General features: G+C 42.8%; 2 protein-coding genes and 1 long non-coding RNA gene across 3 annotated transcripts in view; 2 read left to right on the forward strand and 1 right to left on the reverse strand.

Annotated features, from left to right (window-relative positions):
• The window catches only part of Apbb1ip (amyloid beta precursor protein binding family B member 1 interacting protein), a 66,429-nt gene extending 64,987 nt beyond the window's left edge, over positions 1 to 1,442 (forward strand). Inside the window, exon 14 of the mRNA XM_090319034.1 lies at positions 721 to 1,442. Coding sequence (XP_090175160.1) covers positions 721 to 1,215 — 495 coding nt within the window. The 3' untranslated portion in view covers positions 1,216 to 1,442. The remainder of the gene's footprint in view (positions 1 to 720) is intronic.
• The window catches only part of LOC150046019 (uncharacterized), a 49,812-nt gene extending 40,547 nt beyond the window's left edge, over positions 1 to 9,265 (reverse strand). Inside the window, exon 1 of the long non-coding RNA XR_016532712.1 lies at positions 9,142 to 9,265. This is a non-coding gene — a long non-coding RNA (uncharacterized LOC150046019). The remainder of the gene's footprint in view (positions 1 to 9,141) is intronic.
• A 7,803-nt stretch (positions 9,266 to 17,068) lies between these two features.
• The window catches only part of Pdss1 (decaprenyl diphosphate synthase subunit 1), a 41,419-nt gene continuing 38,684 nt past the window's right edge, over positions 17,069 to 19,803 (forward strand). Inside the window, exon 1 of the mRNA XM_090319060.1 lies at positions 17,069 to 17,244. Coding sequence (XP_090175186.1) covers positions 17,116 to 17,244 — 129 coding nt within the window. The 5' untranslated portion in view covers positions 17,069 to 17,115. The remainder of the gene's footprint in view (positions 17,245 to 19,803) is intronic.

Here is a 19,803-nt window from a genome sequence, read left to right on the forward strand (position 1 = left end):
GATGTTGGTTTGAGGCTGGCTCTGGCCTTATCTCAAGGACAAAAACAAACAGTGTGCTAGTGCACACTTGTGATCCTAGCTCTCTGGTTGGGATAAATAGAAGGATGGAGATCTAGACAAGCGGGGGCAGAGAAGGGAGGTGGGAGACAAAACAAAAAGAAAGAAAAGAAAAGCAGTTCCTATCAAAAAAAAATGTAACTAGGGCCGGGAGTGTGGCCTAGTGGTAGAGACCTTGCCCAGCGTGCAGGAAACCCTGCGTTCGATTCCTCGGTACCACATACATAGAAAAAACCAGAAGTGGTGACTGTGGCTCCAGTGACAGAGTGCTAGCCTTGAGCAAAAAGTGTCCAAGGACAATGCCCAGGTCCCTGAGTTCAAGCCCCAGGACTGGCTAAAGTAAAATAAAATAAAAATATAACTAAATCAGAAAAGGTTTAGGAGTATGCCTCTAATGGAAGACACCTGGTCTAGCAAGCCTGAGTTCCAGGGTGCAAAGTCCAGCAGAGCTAAAACTGATATGATGATGATGATGATGATGATGATGGTGGTGGTGGTGATGATAACGATGATGATGATGATGACTGATGATGGTGGTGGTGATGATGATGACGATGATGGCTGCTGTCGCTTCATGATGATGATGATGATGATGATGATTGATGATGATGGTGGTGATGATGATGATGATTGATGATGATGGCTGCTGTCGCTTCCTTGAAGGACAAGAAGCCCGCCCTGGGCAGCCAGGACCCAGGCCTTCCCCAGGGCAGTCACCTCGGGAAGTCGGTCCTGCCTCCACCGCCTCCGGTGCGCCGGTCTTCTGACGTGGTGAGCAGCCCCTCGCTGCACCCCAAAGCCCCGGGCGGCCTGCCTCCCGCCCCGCCCGACGCCTGTCTGCCGCCTCCGCCGCCCCTGGAAGACCTGGAGCTCCCGCCGCCGCCCCCCGATTTCATCGAGGCGCCCCCGGACTTCATACCCCCGCCGCCGCCCTCGCTGGCGGGCCTCGACGGCCCGGACCTGCCGCCGCCGCCGCCGCCCCCGCCCGGCCACGCCCCGGAGCCCCCCAGACCGCCCCCCGCGGTGGCTAAGAGACCTCCCGTGCCCCCCAAGAGACAAGAGAACCTCCGATCCCCCGGCGCGGCCGGGAGCGGAGAGCAGGATTTCATGTCAGACCTCATGAAGGCTCTGCAGAAGAAGAGGGGCCACCTGCCCTAGGGCGCATGCGTGCGTGCGTGCGTGCGGTCCCGGATGTTCGTGACATCTGGCGCCCTAGAGTGACCTCTGGCTGCGTGGACCCCAGGAGAAATGGTGAAAAACTCTCCCAGCCCTCGGTGTGCACTCGCATCCATCCTTCCCTCCTACTTGCACCTGTGTGGACTTCATCTTCTCTTCCAGGCCTTTTGGGTTGGGCTAGTTTATTGTGTGCAGAAGGCTCGAATTAATAAAAGTGTTTTTTTTTTCTTCTGAAACTAGACATTTAATGTTATTAGTTCCTGCCTTACAGTATAGTTGACTTTCCATTTAAAAAATAGTAACTTTCCAAAGCCCCTACCTTAAGTTTTATTGTTCTTACATTTTCTTTTTTTTCATATATTTTTTTTTAATTAATAGAAGGGTTACATGATATTTGCCAGATAGAAGGTTCATTACTTCACATACATTGATACCCTTTCACATGTCTTGGTACCCATTACCCTCCCCCCCAACACCCCCACCCCTCATCTTGTTTCCCCCCCCTTCCCTATCCAATTTCAAATAACCAAATACTAATATATCTGATATATCAGGTAACAAAGTGAGATACTGTAACAATATGAGATAACCAAGGGACAGCAAAAGAGATGAGAGATAACATAGTACCTTAAGAACAACAAGCATTCATTATATGGCTTATGTTTCTATATCCTAGAGGTCCTTTCATTTAGCATCATACTATATGGCCTTATATATCAAGGCTTTGCTCTAATGCAAATCTCTGCTAGTGGAGCCCAGGGTTTCTACTGATTATGACAAATGAGGGAAACCATTGAGCCTAGGTTCCTTTGAGTCTGGCTTACTTCACTTAATATGATCTTTTCTAAGTCTTTTCATTTCCTAACAAATGGGGCAATGTCATTCTTTCTGACAGCAGCATAGAATTCCATTGTGTATAAATACCGTATCTTGTTGATCCACTCATCAACTGAGGGAAAGCAATATGGCAGTTCCTCAAAAGACTAAACATAGAGCTCCCCTATGACCCAGCAATTCCACTACTTGGCATTTACCCAACCATCCAGAAACAAGGACATACTAAATCCACCAGCACAACAATGTTCATTGCAGCACTGTTTACCATAGCAAAGATATGTTCTTATATTTTCTATTTCTATGTGACCTTTAGCATTTTCAGAAAAATGAAAAAAGAAGGAAAAGAAGAAACAAGAGCTGGGCATGCCTATAATCCTATTCAGGAGGCTGAAAGCTGAGGATCACAGTGAAACGGCTGCCCAGACAGACAAACTCAGGAGACTCTATCACCAGTTAAACAGCAAAAGCCAGATGTAGTGTTATGGCTCAAGTTGTAGAGCACCAGCTTTGCAAGAAAAAGCTAAAGGACATTGCCCAGGCCTGAGTTTAAACCCCAGTGTCAACACACACACACACTCACACAAACATAGGATAGATTGGGTTTCTTTGGTTTGGCAATTATGTTACTTAAATCTTCCCCAGCTTAATATCTGATTGGCTTTGCTCACTTATTTTTTAAAAAGGACATACGGCCTTCAACAAGTGTAAATTGTCAAAAATCCTTTCATTTCTTGGGAGACCTGCCTCAGATATTCTGACACAGTCAAGCAAATGCAAACAAAATTTACATACCCATTTCTTGAACAATATATCATCCTATGATGTTTTTGCCTTTTATACTTATTCATACAGCTACGATCCTTTTCAAATGCTTAGCCTGATAGATGTTTTGATTTGTTCACTTCAAAATTTCTGTCATCATGTTCTAGTTTTTCCACTCAGAAATGACATCGATGCATAGATTTTCTCTATTTCTATCTACTCCAGTGATCATTTATCTTCCAACTGGCAAATTTGTTTTGTTTATTCTCTTTATTCTTTTATTGCTTATCCTTGTGAAATGATTCTTATCTTAGTGTTTATTATATATCTGTTTTAACATCTTGTTTTGTCTTCTCTGCCAGAATTTCTCTATTGTTTTTCTTTACTGAATGATTCTAGCTACTCAATAGCAGATGGTATTGTCATCATTTTGTGTGTGTGTGTGCGCGCGTGCGTGCCTGTGTGCATGCCAATCTTGAGGGTCTGGGGCCTGGGTGCTGTCCTCACTTTTTTTTTTTTCTGGCTCAAGACTAGCACTCTGCCACTTGAGTCACAGATCCACTTATGACTTTTTTTGATTACTTAGAGATAAGAGTCTAACAGACTTTCCTGCTCAGGCTGTCTTTGAACCACCATCCGCAGATCTCAGCTTCATGAGTAGCTAAGATTATTGGTATGCGCCATCAGCACCCAGTTACAAATGGTGTATTGTCATTTGTAATCCTGGTTAAGTCCTTGATAAAGACAATGATTACAATGACACAAAGAGAGACAGAATTGAGTCACCTCCTGATGGAAATGCACGTTTGCCTTGTTCCCAAATATTGAACTTCTAGAGTTCCAAAAATACAAAGGATTTCCAGGAAACTGGTTGCACATACCTATCCTAGCTAAGAGCTGAGGATCAAGATTGAAAGCCAGCCCAAGCAGACAATTCCATGAGATTCTTACTCTCTCTCTCTCTCTCTCACACACACACACACACAAAAGTGGATCCTTGAGCAAAAAAATGTGCCCAGACCCTGAGTTCAAACCCTAGTACTGGCACACACACAAAATAAAAAAAGATAACTAGATGAACTAATCTCAATGATTAATAAATCATACTGTCCAAAAGAGAAATGCACTCATTACCAAAATTGTGATATGCTAACCCCTCTGTACAACACCTTAATAGTAACAATAAAACAGTAAGTTTTCAAAAATATTCTTAAAATTAATTAAAGTTATTGGCTAGAGCAAAAACAATCATGAAACTATTTCAAGGTAGTAAAAGTACAATTTATTCAGCTTAAAATATTTTTTCATCATTTTTTCTTTTTGTGCCAGTCCTGGGGCTTGAACTCAGGGCTTGAACACTGTCCTTGGGCTTTCCTCAACCCTAATGCTCTACCACTTGAGCCATAGCGCCGCTTCTGGCTTTTTCTATGTATGTGGTACCAAGGAATCAAACTCAGGTCTTCATGCATGCTAGGCAAGCACTCTATCAGTAGGCCAATCTCCCAGCCATCCTTGAGCAATTTTTTACTCAAATCTAATGCTCTACAACTCAAGTACAGCTCCACTTCCAGCTTTTGGGGGGTTAATTAGAAATAAGAGTCTCAGTGACTTTCCCGACTAGGCTGGCTCTGAACTGTACTTCTCAGATCTCAGCCTCCTGAGTAGCTAGGATTGCTAAAATGAACCACCAGTGCTCTGCTTACATTCAGTTTGATTAAAACCTGAACTACTTAGGATTATTATTATTTCACAGTAAGTACAACATCCACAAAAATAAGGGCCAGGGGTGTGGCCTTGTGCTGGAGTACTTGCCGCGCATGTACGAAGCTCTCCCTCTCTTTAATTCCTTGGTACCACATACACAGAAAAAGCCAGAAGTGGTGATGTGGCTCAAGTGGTAGAGCACTAGCCTTGAGAAAGCCCAAGAACAGTGCTCAGGCACTGAGTTCAAGCCCCAGGACTGGCAAAAACAAATATCCACAAAAATAAAAGAGTGAATATATACAGGGTTAGGAAGACTATATAAAGTACATTTCAGGCATTTCCAGAGTTCTTCACAGCAGTAACAGAATTATAATTTTTAAGTATTTCCAAAAAGCCAAAATAAAAAAGTAAAAGCATAGAGTAATATCACCTTGTTTTGATGGAGAAAGGGGAGCATCCCCCTCCCCAAATGACTCATGTTCCAGGGTCTGGAATGCAAACCCTGGTGAGCAGAAACTTACTCAGAGCTTGTCTCTATTCCCACATGTCCTCATCTGCTCCTGGGATTTCATTTGCAGTATAAATTAAATGTCCAAGGAAACTTTGCACGAGGAAAGCAATAGACTCGCCTACTACAGAATGTCCACTACCTATAGCCACTGCTGAGCAGCCAAGAGACAGAAATTGGGTCTGGTCACCCAGTTAGTATTCTGGCCAAGCAACATTAAGCTGGTGGTCAGGGTTTTCTTTTGACATTCGTACACTTTTGTTGTTGTTGTTCATTTTTATTTTAAAAAACAAAACATCCAAGAGAAGAGAAGAGGCCTGAGTAGGTGCCATGAGAGTATTGTTAACAATGACAGCTTAGAGAAGAGGGAAGTGAGCATAGGACAGACCCTATTTTCACTTCAGTGTGCATATGAGGAAGGAGAGAGGAAGAGGGGAAGAAGAAAAGGAGGGAGGAAAAACAAAAATCGAGACATCAAATGGAGTAACTAGAGTGCTTAACTGTTTTATTGGTTTTTCTTCGTTTGCTTTGCTTGATTTGAGGCAGGTCTTGTGATATTGGACTCCAATATCAGTGTCCTGCTTTGGCTTCCCCAAGTTCCAGAGCTACGGCATTGTGCCCACAGCTCCCCATATTATCACACAAGTGTCAGTTTTGCTTTGTTTTTTGGAGGTAGCACCTTACTCCATAGCTCAGACTGATCTCAAATTTACAAACCTCCTGTCTCTGCCTCTCAAGTGCTGGAACTATAGGCTTATACCACCATGCTTGGCTTACCGCTTTTTAAATAGAAGGACTGCGTCATCCTAAATTCATGATATTGTAGTCCCTCGGAGATCTCTCCCTAGGTATCTTCCAGCCATTTCCTTTGGTAGAAGTTCATTGTATATTTAACCAAGCTCACCTACTCGTATAAAAGCAGTTCGATTTTTAGACTTCTCCACAGAAACTTGCATTATGAGATTTTCTCAGTATTTGAAGAAGAAAAAAAGCAGGTGTAAAAGCTATGTCTACAGAGGCTTACCACCCGAATCTTTTTCCTCTTCTGTATGAGAATGTGACCTCCAGTGAACTTTCTAAATCTGTTCCCTAGTAACCGGATCCAGTGGTATGGGTAGAGCATATAGCATTGAACGAGGAGTAACAAGAGTCTGGACTGTGAGAAATCACAGCCTCTGATACCTTTCTTCTAAGTTCTTGCTCTCCTGACAGCTGACTGCTAATAGAATGCCTGTATGTTCCCAGTGTAACTGATTTCCTTGTACTCAAGCTGGACTGCTGGCCAGACTGCTGCACAAACCATCTGCAGAGAAAGCTGAGGTTGGTCTGTTATAGCTTTAGACTTATCCCAACCTCTTTGTGGTAATGGGGCCTGACAAGGGTCTTAGATGACTCACACAGAGCTGGGGTTATAACCAGTGGTACAGAGCTTTGCCTAGCATAAATGAGGTCCCATCCCCAACACCAAGTTAAAAAAAAAATAAAAATCAGGGCCAGGAGTTTGGCCTAGTGGTAGAGTTGCTTGCCTAGCATGCACAAAAGACCCAGTACCACATATGTAGAAAAAGCTGGAAGTGGTGCTGTGGCTCAAGTGGTAGAGCTCTAGCCCTGAGAAAACCCAAGGACAGAGATCAGGCCCTGAGTTCAATAAATAATAATAATAATAGTGAAAATCAGATGAATCTACATGTTGACCCAGACCTAAGATATCTCACCATAAGCCAGGTACCGGTGGCTCACACCTGTAATTCTAGCTAGCCAGGAGGCTGAGATCTAAGGATCAGAGTTTGAAGCCAGCACAGGCAGGAAAGTTCATGAAACTCATCTCTAACCAGCAAAAATCTGGAAGTAGAGCTGTAGCTCAAAGTAGTAGAGCACTAACCTTGAGTTAGAAGCTCAGGACAGTGGCTGGACCCTGAGTTCAAGCCCCTAGACTGGCACAGAAAAAGAAAGTAAAAATCTCCTCCCCCCAGTAAGCAATACAATATTGTTCAAATATAATTTGAAATGTGGAAAGCAAAGAAAAGCAGTCCAATAAAACAACTTATGATAAATACTGCTTAGTCTCCCCAGCTTAGACAAACTCATCTAGTAATAAATGCCAGGTTATCTCTTCTCCCTTTGTTTTTTCTTTATGCCATAAAAAGATTCCATCTAAAAATATTCCAATTTTTTGAAAGGAAAAAAATCTAAACTTATCAAGCTCATTCAACCACTGAAATAAACAGTTAATGCAAGTTCCAAATTAGAAGTAGTAAAAAATAGTTTCCCTCACGTGCCAGCTCTGACCATTTATTAGTGACTAGACCATGTGGCACACTTAGCCTAACTGGAGCCTTAGAAGTTCAGAGGGAGAGAGCACTTGTGTCTTGCTCGTGTAGTCAGTTGCAAAGTGCCAAAGCCATTCTTGTCCTAAAAAAAATTTCCATAACATTTGAAGGGTTTTGTGCCAGTTCTGGGGCTTGAACTTAGGGCTTCTGTTCTCACTTAGCTTTTTTCGTTCATGGCCAGCACTTTACCACTTGAACTCCATCTCCAATTCCAGCTTTTGGCTAGCAAGTGTCCCTTATATTTGTCTGCCTAGGCTAGCTCTGAAGCATGGCAGCAGATCTCGGCCTGCTGGGCAGCTAGTATTATAAGTTAGGAACTTCTGGCACCCAGGATTTTTGCTTTTGAGTTTCTGGGGATGGAATCTAGAGTCTCATGTATGTTCTTATAGCATTCTAATTCTGAGCTATAACCTCATTCCCTGTGATGTACAATGAAACCATTAACAATGAAACATTTAACCATATATGCAGAGTAATGCAGTGAGCACCTGTGTATCCTCATTCCACTTCATATAGGAAATACAATTAAAGTCATATTGCATGCTGTTGAAATGACTTTGCATGCTTTGTCCTATTATACATTAGCTTCCTGGCTTGTTTTGCTTAGCATTCTATTATGTGAGGTCCACCCACCCTAATGCCCGTAGATCTAGTGTATTCATTTCTTTGCTATAAAGAAGTATTTGTGGGCCGGGAGTTTGGCCTAGTGGTTAAAGTGCTTGCCTAGCATGCATGAAGACCCGGGTTCGATTCCTTGGTACCACATACATAGAAAAAAGTCAGAAGTGGTGCTGAGGCTCAAGTGATAGAGCTCTAGCCTTGAGAAAGTCCAAGGACAGTGCTCAGGCCCTGAGCTCAAGCCCAGGACTGGCAAAAAAAAAAAAAAAAAGAAGTATTTGTGATGGGGGCTGGAAGTTTGGCCTAGTGGTAGAGTGCTTGCCTAACATGCACGAAGACCAGGGTTCGATTCTTCGGAATCACATATATAGAAAAGCTGGAAGTGGTGCTCGATAGCCTTGAGGAAAGCCCAAGGACAATACTCAGGCTCTGAGTTCAAGCCCCAGAACTGGCAAAAAAAAAAAAAAAAAGAAAAGGTATTTATGATGGGCCCAGATTAGCAGTACCACAGAAAGAGCAAATGTTAATTCTAACCTGGTAGAACAAATGCTAATCGTCTATAAAGAAACCTGCTCTCAACTCAGGTGTGACTAGATTTCAAAGACTGAAGTGCAAATGCCAAAACACAAATAATAAACAGCAGAATCAGCCTCTCAGAAGTTCAAATAAGATATGCATAGGAAGAATATCAGAGAGAATAAATATTTAAAACTGCAAGCCAATTGCCTTTGGCTCATACCTGTAATCCTATCTACTCAAAAGGCTAAGATCTGAGGGTCAGAGTTCTAAGTTGGCCCAGGCAGAAAAGTCTGAGAGACTCTTCATTTCAATTAACCAGAAAAATGTCAGATTGGATGTAGAGCAGGCCAAGTAAGAATTTAAGGTCCTGAGTTCAAGTCCTGGGTCAAACACACTCACACACACACATACACACACACACACACACACACACACACAAGGCATATTAACAAATAATTAGAAAATAGAAGATGATTCGCTGATAAACGAGACATCACAGTGAGAGAACACTGGAAAGTTGGTGTGGGCAGAGGTATTACTTTAAGTATGCTTGTAAACAAAAATAATTTTGTTTAAAATATAATACATTCTAAATTAATTTTTAAAAATGAGAAACAGTAAGCACCTTACCTCTGAGGAATCATTACTTTCTGCTCTCTGACTGCAGATTCAGCCATCCAGTTTTTCAGCACATATCTGGGGTTAACAGCTGAAACCAGGCGGAAAAGGACATCTTAGAACAATAAATCACTGAATCAACCTGAGCCAAGTACAATTACTTCATCTTTAAGCTTTGCTTGAAGGTTTCTAAAAGAAAGACCCATTTCGAATGTTTAAAACAATGTTGTGCATTTATTATTCTGGAATGCAGCAATAGTCTGGGAGCATTTTGATCAATATGTTCTGTTCTATTTGGGGGGCTTCCTCATTAATCTGGTTTATTTCACAGTTAGGTGAAAATGAAGCAGGTAATTATCTGAATTAGGCTCAGTAGACAAGATGGAAGGTGAAACAACCCAATAAAAATAGGTGCTGCCTTTATCTATCTGCAATACAGTCTAGAAGTCTATATAAGAACTTCTGCAGACTATGTTCTGGCCAAGAGTAAACAGGAGGGCCATGTGACAAAATACTTCATAAATCTCCCTCCCTCCCTCCCTCCCCCCCCCTCTCTCTCTCTCTCTTTCTTTCTTTTGCCAGTCCTGGGGCTTGAACTCAGGGCCTGAGCATTGTCCTTGGGCATTCTCAAGACTAGCACTCTACCACCTGAGCCACACCTCCACTTCTGGCCTTTTCTTTGTATGTGGTACCAAAAAAAAAGTCAAACCTAGGGCTTCGTGTATGCTAGGCAAGCACTCTTACCACTAGACCACACTCCTGGCCCCATGAGATTCTTATCTCCAGTTAACCAGCAAAAAGTCAGAAGTGGAGCTGTGACCCAGTGGTAAACTCCTAGCCTTGGAAAAAAAAAAAAAGCTAATTTGGACAGCATCAGGCCCTGAGTTCAAGTACCAATATCAACACACACAGACTTCTAGATACAGTGTCTCTATTTGAAGTAAGTCTTTTCTGAAACTATTTTCTTTACATTATTAGATGTGTATTATAGCCCAGACTATGCGTGTGTGTGTGTGTGTGTGTGTGTGTGTGTGTGTGTGTGTGTGTGTGTTCATTATTACATCCTTGCAAAATATCACCAGTTTAGTATAGCTAAGAGTATTCATGCTTGGGAAGTTAAATCTTTCTCTCTAATTAACCTCTAGAAAATGGGAAATGGGGCTTGGCTCTAGGGTAGGGCGGTTGCCTTGAGCTGAGGAGCTCAGGGACAATGCCCAGGCCCTGGAGTGGGGCAGTAGCCTTGAGCTAAAGAGCTCACGGACAACACCCAGGCCAAGTTCAAGCCCCATGACCCACAAAAAAAGTAGCAGAGATGGAACTTCATATTCTAGATTACAAAACTCGTTCTTTCCACCATTTTCCTTGTCTCTCCATGATTTTTTGTTACTCTGATTTTTGTAGTCCAAGCTACCAAATTGGCCTTGATCTCATAGTTCTCCTACTTTAGTCTAGTGGTCAGATTACAAATGTTGTTTTTATATAATAATCTTTAAACTTAATAAAATCATAAGGATTACTTACTTATTCTTTTCCTTCATTCAGAATCTGTGTCATTCATATTACTAAAAAATGAATAAAACAAAGGGCAGTTAACCTTTATCTCCCTAAATTACATTTTTCAAACGGGAAGGTGTCTCACAAGATATTATCAAAAATATACATAGCAAGGAATAGGCATGGTGGTACAAGTATGTAATCTCAGCTACTTGAGAGGGACAAGCGAAGATCAGCTCAGGCAAGAGTTAACAATACTTGGTCTTTAAAAAAAAAAAGTCAGGTGTGGTGACTCACACCAGTAATCTCAATTACTCAGAGGTAACATGATTACTCTCTGACTCTGACCAGAACAAAACTGCAAGAGCCTATCAAAAAAACCAAAGCAAAACAGGATGAAGGTGTGGCTCAAGTAATTGAGCAATGACAAAATGCAAGTGTCAGAACCAAAAACCCCAGAACCGAGAAAAATTAAAAAAAAATCACACAGAGTCAGTATTTGAAAGAGACAGGAAAGGAAGGAAAGAAGACACAGGGAGATGTACTTATTTGAGTAGTTAATAAATCTGATTAAACTATATAAGATGCTGCCTCATTTAGTTATTTTAGACAAAGTCAATGCTTCTTTTAACCAATTAAAAACCATTTTGTTTTTTTTTAAAAAAAAGTCTAAGTTGGGTTGGGAGGAATTATGAAAGGGGTGACATCAATCAAAATGCATTGTACTCATAAACTAATTTGTTGAATGGTTACCCCTTTGCATGCACAAAGCTTTGGGTTTGAGTCCTCTGTATCACATACACAGAAAAAGCAAGAAATAGTGCTGTGGCTCAAGTGGTAGAGCTCTAGCCTTGAGAAAGCCTAAGGACAGTACCCAGGCCCTGAATTCAAACCCCAGGACTAGCAAAAATAGATAAATAAATAAATAATAATCAGCACAAAACAGAACTAGAAGGGTGGCTCAGCAGTCAAAGCAAGCTCTAGAGTTCAAATTCCAGTCTGCCAATAACAAACATAAACACAAACCATTTGTTCATGGTCCATCACATAGCAAAATTCCAACTTGTTAATGCTTAATAAATGAAAGAATACATACTACAGCCAGGTGCTGATGGCTCACAGCTATACTCCTAACTACTCAGGAGGCTGAGACTCAGAACAGTGGCTCAAAGCCAACCTGAGCAGAAAAGTTCCCTTGTATCTATGTGTGTATACATATGAGTGTGTATACATGGAGTAGAATACATGATATATGAAGAAGGGAGAAAGAATGATGAATTCAGTGCTAGAAGTGAGATCAGAAATTTGCAAGTTAGTTTCCTGTCCATGAAAAGGAAATCAGAGATTGCACATAATTTCAATTCAGGAAGATACAAGGATATATATGAAATTGACTTTTTAGGTTTTAATGTAATTTATTGTACTATTCTGCAAAAGGACAGAAACATTAACAATGGGCCTGCCTTCCCATGGCTTATCTTTCTAATGATCCTGTACTCTGAACTTTTCAACATCTTACTTCATGTCTAGGCATGCTATAATTGCTTCCTGAATATATGTACTACACCTTCTCATAAGTCTTGGTTTATTGCAGTTGTACTGCTACAACCCTACTTTACAATTATCCAGGCAAAATTATACTTGTCCTTTCCCAATCTTTTATATTGATGCATTATGCTACTTGGCTTTTCCCTAAATTTCTTATCAAATCTGTACTTCATGTGTTGTCTAGCAATAATTTACAGAAGTTACATTTGTGCTGCCCCAGTTTTCTCAGTCCTGTTTTAAAAGCTTAAGTATGTAGGGTTTGCTTTTGTTTGGGCAGTACTGGGGATTAAACCCAAGGCTTTGCTGAAAAAGCCCAAACTAGCTACATGACAGCAAGAAATTGCACAAGCAGTTTAGGGTGATGTTTATCGATATATCTTGTTGATATGTCGATAGGATCATATTAGATAATAAAGCAACATTTCCACCAAATGTATTTTTACATTTATCCAGGAAGTGATGATTGTTCTCTCACCTGATAGCCACCATATCCGTCAGTGGAATGGATCCAAACACTATCTTACAAGCTGAATAAAATCTTCTGTTTCTGAAACTGATAAACTCAGATCCAAAACATATTCTAAAACTTCCTAATACAAGGAGGGGAAAAAAATCTTAAAAACCTAAGAATCTTTTCCTCTTACAAATCTAAGACTATTCTAATCATTTTCAAGAATAAAAACCAATGGAAGAAAATGACAAGAATAAATCTCTCTCCAAAATATCTTACGAATACTTTTTTATAAGAAATGTATCACACTTCCTATGACTATTTACTCTGGAAAAAAATGAGTTCTATTACATGGCTCTAAAATTTTCATGAATTTCCTGTGATGCACAATAAAACAGTATTTACCTAGCACATGTTTTTTTTGCTTTTTAAAAGTATTTTTTATTTGTTTAAGTAGTTGTACAAAGAAGTTGCAATTCAACAAACCAGTTTATGACTACATGTCTTGATCAATGTTGCTTCTTTCAACATTCTCACCCATGCCTTCAATCCACTCTTTCCTTCATTTTTCTTTTCTTTACATTTTATAAAATTATCCCTGCACATTTTTTAATATGCCTAGGGCTTGACCTCAGGGCCTGGCACTATCCCTGAGCTTTTGTGTTCACAATTAGTGCACAACCACTTGAGCCACTGCTCCACTTGCAGCTTTTGGATTGTTAATTGGAAATAAGAGTATCTTGGACTTTCCTGGCTTCCACCCACAATCCTCAGATCTGATTCTTGAGTAGCTAGGATTACAGACATGAGCCACCAGCACCTGACATTCTTTAAACCATTATTAAGGGCAATCTTTGTTCTTGTGAGCATATTTAGGTGTTAGTGCTAATCACAAGGCAGAATTGATGACAAAGGTTTGTGGAAAATAAAACCTTTCCAAACCTTAAAAAGAAAAGTTATTTTTTCTGATACTGATAGAACTATTCTAACTCTCTGTTGGCCACACCTTCCCTTTGTGCCTTTTTGCATCCTTTTCCTTTTAATCAGTTTTTGCATTTCAATATCAAATGAATGCCACACATTATATACAGTTGATTTATGATTTAAAAAAAGAGGGCCAATCTGCTCCTCGCACTTGTGACAGGAAACTTTAATCCATCCACACTTAATGAAATCACTCTAAACTGGTAACTAAAAGTCCTGCCATTTTGCCCTTTGTTTTCTGTTCTTATTACCTCAGTCTCTTCATTACTGTCATCCTTTAATTTCAATAAATTTTAGCACACGCTTTTTGAAAAAAAAACTAAAAAGAAGTAAATGTCCAGCTTTTTAATCTCAAACTCAATTTAGAAAATTTAGAACAATTTAAAATTTTTACTAGAGGTTGTCTAGGGTGAGAATTTTTTTATTCCAAAAAAAGTGGTTTCCTATAAAATGAAGATTAAACTGACACTACACTTTGAGAATAAGAATCAAAAAGTGATTCACAATAATATTTTCTAATACATTTCCAGTATCTTTTAAGTATGATGATTGTCATGTATGAACAGGTGAACAATATTAACTCTTAAAAAAGTGCTTGGTTTAAAACTATTTGTGGTATGAAAAAATAAAATCTATCCTTTGAAACTGCTACAAGACTTACTTTTGATTTGAAAAGAGTAGGGAAGGCAACTGAAAAAATACAATTTTTCACTTTGCAAGCATAATTATCATTAACAGGATTGACTGACAACACATTCGATTTTACAAAAGGAAAACAAAACCCTTCTTAATGTTCTCATCTGTTTCATATACAGCATTTACATTCCTTTGAAGAAGTATGGCTCTTCAAAACACCGATTTAAACCATTATTTTCAACAGATTTCATAATTCAGAAGGCTTTTTTTTTATCAGTTTCAACTCTCCCCAATAGTCACATAGTATAGTATACTTAAGCAATACTAGTGTGATAATCCAAAACTCAAACCTCTCCAAAATTCTATACTCTCTACATTATGCCTTAAGTGAAAATCCTGTATCTGAACCCGTAAGACAGGTCACAGCCAAAATGAAGCTGTACTAAATATACTGAACAAAGTTACTTTTAGGGCTGAGAATGTGGCTTAGTGGTAGAGTACTTGCCTAGCATGCATGAAGCCCCAGGTTTCATTCCTCAGTACCACATAAACAGAATAAATCAGAATTGATGCTGTGCCTCAAGTGGTAGAGTGCTAGCCTTGTGCAAAAGAAACTCAGGGACAGTGCCCAGGCCTGAGAAATGATGGCAACAGTTGAGCACTAGCAGCTCATGCTTGTAATCTGAGTTACTCAGGAAACTAAGATCAAGAAGGAGAGGCAAAAAAGAGAGAGCAAGGGAAAAGGAGAAGGAAGAAAAGGAGTAAAATGGAGAGAGAGAAAGAGAAATGTCAAGACTTTTGGGTTAATGCAGTCAAGCATTCTCTACTCAGACCTGTCTAGTGGTATACTGTAGCTGAATTCCTTTATATCTGTTCATCTGTTTTACAAACATGTGTGTGAGGACATACTAATTGTCCTCTATATCTGTTCATCTGTTTTAAAAACAAGTGTGTGAGAATATATTAATTGGCTAGTGGTAAACTGTAGCTTAATTGCTCTGTATCTGTTCATCTGCTTTAAAAACGTGTGTGAGATCATACTACTTGTCATACCATGAGTTTATTGCTACAGCGTAGTGTGGCAAACTCTCTTGGATGTTTTCTGTCTTTCTTTTTCTTTTCTTTCTTTCTTCTTTCCCCCTGTCCTGGGCCTTGAACTCAAGGCCTGGGCACTGTCCCTGAGTTTCTTTTGGGATATTTTTTTTATTTTTTATTTTTATTTTTTGCCAGTCCTGGGCTTGAGCTCAGGGCCTGAGCACTGTCCTTGGACTTTCTCAAGCTAGAGCTCTACCACTTGAGCCTCAGCACCACTTCTGGCTTTTTCTATGTATGTGGTACCAAGGAATTGAACCTGGGTCTTCATGCATGCTAGGCAAGCACTCTACCACTAGGCCAAACTCCCGGCCCTTTGGGGATATTTTTTATTCAGCAAATTTTTCTGTCTCTGTATGTATCTCTGTCTCTATCTCTGTGTCTGTGTCTCTCTGTCTCTTTCTGTGTCTCTGTCTCTTTCTGTCTGTCTGTTTCTCTCTTTCCTTCCCTCTTTCCCTCCCTCCCTCACCCCCCTGAACCTGATTGCTGTTCCTCAGTTTTTTCACTCAAGGCTGGTGCTCTACCACTTGAGTTACAGCGGCTTTTTTTTTTTTTTTTTTTTGGTCATGGGGCTTGAACTCTGGGCTGGGTGTTGTCCCTGAACTCTTCAGCTCAAGATTACTGCCCTACCCCTTTGAGCCACCGCGCCATTTCTCGTCTTCTGGTGATCGATTAGAGATAAAAGTCTCATGGACTTCAGTGTCGGGGCTGGCTCTGAACCTGTCCTCAGATCTCAGCCTCCTGAGTAGCTAGGATTACAGGCGTGAGCCACCGGGCCCGGCCTACGTCTGGCTTTTTAAGTGGTTGATTGGAAGTAAGAGTCTCAAGGACCCAACTGGACTAGCTCATGGTACTTAGTTTAACCGGATTATAAGGGTGATTTCCAGGTTACTTGCACTCTGTTAATAAAGAGAATGGTTTAGAAGAGAAAATACCCCCCAGGGAATTGAAATGCTCTTTTGCAGGTCTGTTTCTTGCTAAGAGTGAACTTTCGGACGACTCAGTTTCATTTCAGTATCGCTGATGCTTACATTGTCTTGTATGAATACGCTGAATGCTGAACTGTTTCACCACAATTTCTGTTATTACCTACATTAACGTCAAGACAAGAACTAGAGAACGAAGAACTAAAGAACGACCGGGTGTCCCGCCTGGATACCGATTCCTAGTCCATTCTTACTACCTCCCGGGCCGGACACTAGCAAATTCAAATCAGCAGACCCGTCCAGGCCTGCGGCTCAGGGAACGCCCAACGCGGGCCTAACCCCTCCAGATGTGGGCACGGGTCATTAAACCTACACGATGTTCAGAGGAGAGCGTCCAGAAGACGAGCGACGGCGCCAACCTAGCCCCACGGTAGCACCCGTCCCTGGAGACCCCCCCCCCCGGAGGGCAGATCGCCACCCGAGGGCAGCTGGGCCGACCCCACCCAGCACCGCAAGACGTGCAAACCCGTAGCCTCCAGCGGCAAATCCCGATGCCTTGCATCAGGACGGTAGGCAAGGATGGTTGCAGCATCCGCTGATGCAGGGCCCGGGGTAGCGCCCAGCGCGCGCGTCCGCCACACCAAGGCTCCGCCCGGCACGCGCCGCGCGCCTCGGCCGTCCTCGCGGGGCCGCGGCCGCCGCCCGGAACCAAGCGCGCGGGGCCGGAGCGAGCGGTGCTACCCGGACGCGCACCCCAGCACTTCCTGCGTGTGGCTTCCGGCTCCGGGCTCCGGGAGGAGGGCCGTGGGGCTAGAGGCGGAGCTGCCGCCCTGCCGCGACTTTCAGACTCGAACCATGGCCGCGCGCTGGTGGCGGTGGCGACACGGCTGCTCCTGGAGACCGGCGGCGCGGAACCCCGGGCCCGGCTGCCCCGACCGTGCGGGGTCGCTCGGGCCACGCGCCGCTCCCGACCTTCGCGTGCAGGTGAGGCCGGGACGGCCGAGCCCCCGCTCCACCGCAGAGGTCACCGCGCCAATGACAGCGGCGGGGCTGAATGAATGGGAGCGACGCGCACGTGCGCTGGAGACCGGGGGGCGCCCTGGGGCGGGGGGCGGCCGGGCCGGGGGCCCAGTCTCGCGTGTGCCTCAAGTAGGGACGCCCCCACGAGCTGGTGGCCGAGTGGCGGCCCGGGAGCCGAGGGGACGGCCGGCGGGGGTCGGGAGGGGAGCTGCGGGGACCTGAGGCCCGAGGGGGACGGCGGGGTGGTCGGGGTGGCGGGGGCTGCGGACGCAGGGGCGAAGCCCCGGGACCCTCCGCCGCCGTCAGCCTCTCCGGCCGGCGCCGGCTTACGGCTGCAGCCTCCTAGACATCGGGGGGTCCCATGAGGTCACCGTCCAGGCGACTGCGGATGCCCTTGGCCTTGGGCAGTGGTGGGAAGGTTAAATGGGGACCGCGGGGCTGCTGCTCGGCCGCCGTGCACCAGGCTTCCCGTCACAGAACTGGAGAACGCACGTGGAGATGCAGCGGAAGGGGCCTAGAAAGAAGATGGTAGGAGAGAAACCCTGGGATTGCTTTTAAATATCGCCTGTGACTTCTTGAAGTAGAAGTGGAGTCGTGGCTTCCTTATCAGCTCCCTGGACCATAAGGAGAGGCTGAGATGGCAGTGCTATTTCTAATTCCTGTGTCTGAGGTTTCTCCCCCATCGCAAATAGATTAGCATTAAGGTGTCCGAGTCAAACATATATGTTGTGGCTACTTGCAAGTCTCAGGGCCTAAGTTGTCTTTGGAGACAAAGAGAAATGGTCATTGAGCCATGTTTGGCCCTCCCACCTAGCTGGGCTTCTTCCTGATCTTTGTGTTTTCCCCTGAGATCTCCCCTGAAGTAGTAATAAATCTTCTGTGCGGGGCTGGGAGGAGGGTGGATTAGTGGTAGAGTGCACGAAGCCCTAGGTTCGGTTCTTCAGTACCAAATAGAAAAAGCCAGAAGTGGTAGATTGTTAGCCCTGAGCAAGAGAAGCTCAGGGACAGTACACAAGCCCTGAGTTCTAGCCCCAGGACTGGCAAAAAAAAAAAAAAAAAATAATAATAATCGATGTGCATTTGTTTGTCATAAATCATTTGTCATTATGTCTTTGATTCCTGTCAGACATGTTCTCTTATTTTAAAAAGCAAGTTCCTAAATAAGGAGTGTAACTCAAATGATTAAGCATTTGCCACATCAGCAGGTACAGGAGAAATTTAAAAAAAAAAAAAAAGTTTCTGAGTGGCAAGATGAACTTTCAGGGAGAGTAAGTAATGGGGAAAAGAAACTGGAAATGGAAATGATTTTCTCTACTGGTAGCAATGAGTTATAGAGCTAGAGCTATTCGTTTTAATTACCCTTCTTGCTCAGGCTCTTGGGAGAGCCTTTGCCACCGCTTTGGAAAACATTGCCCTGAAGTACTATTACAGAGAATACAGCTTGATGGAATAGATAACTTTTTAAAATGAGTCTTAAGTGGTAAAGCACCTGCCTAGCATGGGCAACGCGCCAGGTTGATACCCAGCACTTCAAAATAAAGATAAACTGTATGTTGGTTGCTTGGACACCATCAATATCAACATTATTGTCATTTTAATAACTAAAGCATTATACATTAACAAAAATTTTTAAATTAAAACTGAACAAAACAAAAAGCATCCCCACTGCTATTTAAGTTTTTTGTTGTTTTTTGGTGGTATATGGGGCTTGAACTTTGCCCTGGGCGCTGTCTCTGAGCCCTTCTTGAGTCAAGCCCCACTTCCCCGTTTTCTAGAGGTTAATTGGAGATAAGAGTCTCAGGTCCTTTTGTGCCAGGCTGGCTTTAAACCTTGATCCTCAGATCTCCCATCTCCTGAGTAGGTAGGGTTACCAGTGTAAGTCACCTCGTCCCGCTAAAATAAGTACTTTCTGAGCCTGACAGCAGGCTTACACCTGTAGTCCTAGCTATTACTAATTAGGTTGGTATTCAAAGCCATCCTGGATAGGAAAGTCCCTGAATTCTTATCTGCAATTAACCACAAAGAAAGCCTGAAAGTGGAGGTGTGGCTCCAATGGAAGACAAAGTAAGACAGGGCCCAGGCCCTGAGTTCAATCACCAGGACCAGCATCAAAAAACAAACAAACATAAAATAACTACTTTTAATACCGTGGGTCACATACTTCCATACCCTGCCTCGGTTTTACTTTTGTGTGTATGTGTCTGTATATGTATCTTTCGTGAGATCACATAATACACAATTCTATAGCTACTCCCCCTCCCCCATGACATTGTAAACGTACTCGCAAGTCAGTTGTAGTTTTTCTATTTGTTTTTGTATTTTTGTGCCAATACTGGGGCTAGAACTCAGGGCCTGTTCTCTGTCCCTAAGCTTTTTGGCTTAAGTCTGGCACTCTAATCCTTTTGGTAGTTTTACAGACTTGACTTCTCTGTACTTAAAAGTACCTCAGCTTGCCGGGAGTTTGGCCTAGTGGTAGAGTGCTTGCCTAGCATGCACAAAGGCCCGGGTTTGATTCCTCGGTGC

This window comes from Megascapheus bottae, chromosome 26 (assembly GCF_031878675.1).
Source record: "Megascapheus bottae isolate mThoBot1 chromosome 26, mThoBot2.hap1, whole genome shotgun sequence".
Classification (NCBI taxonomy): Eukaryota; Metazoa; Chordata; class Mammalia; order Rodentia; family Geomyidae; genus Megascapheus; species Megascapheus bottae.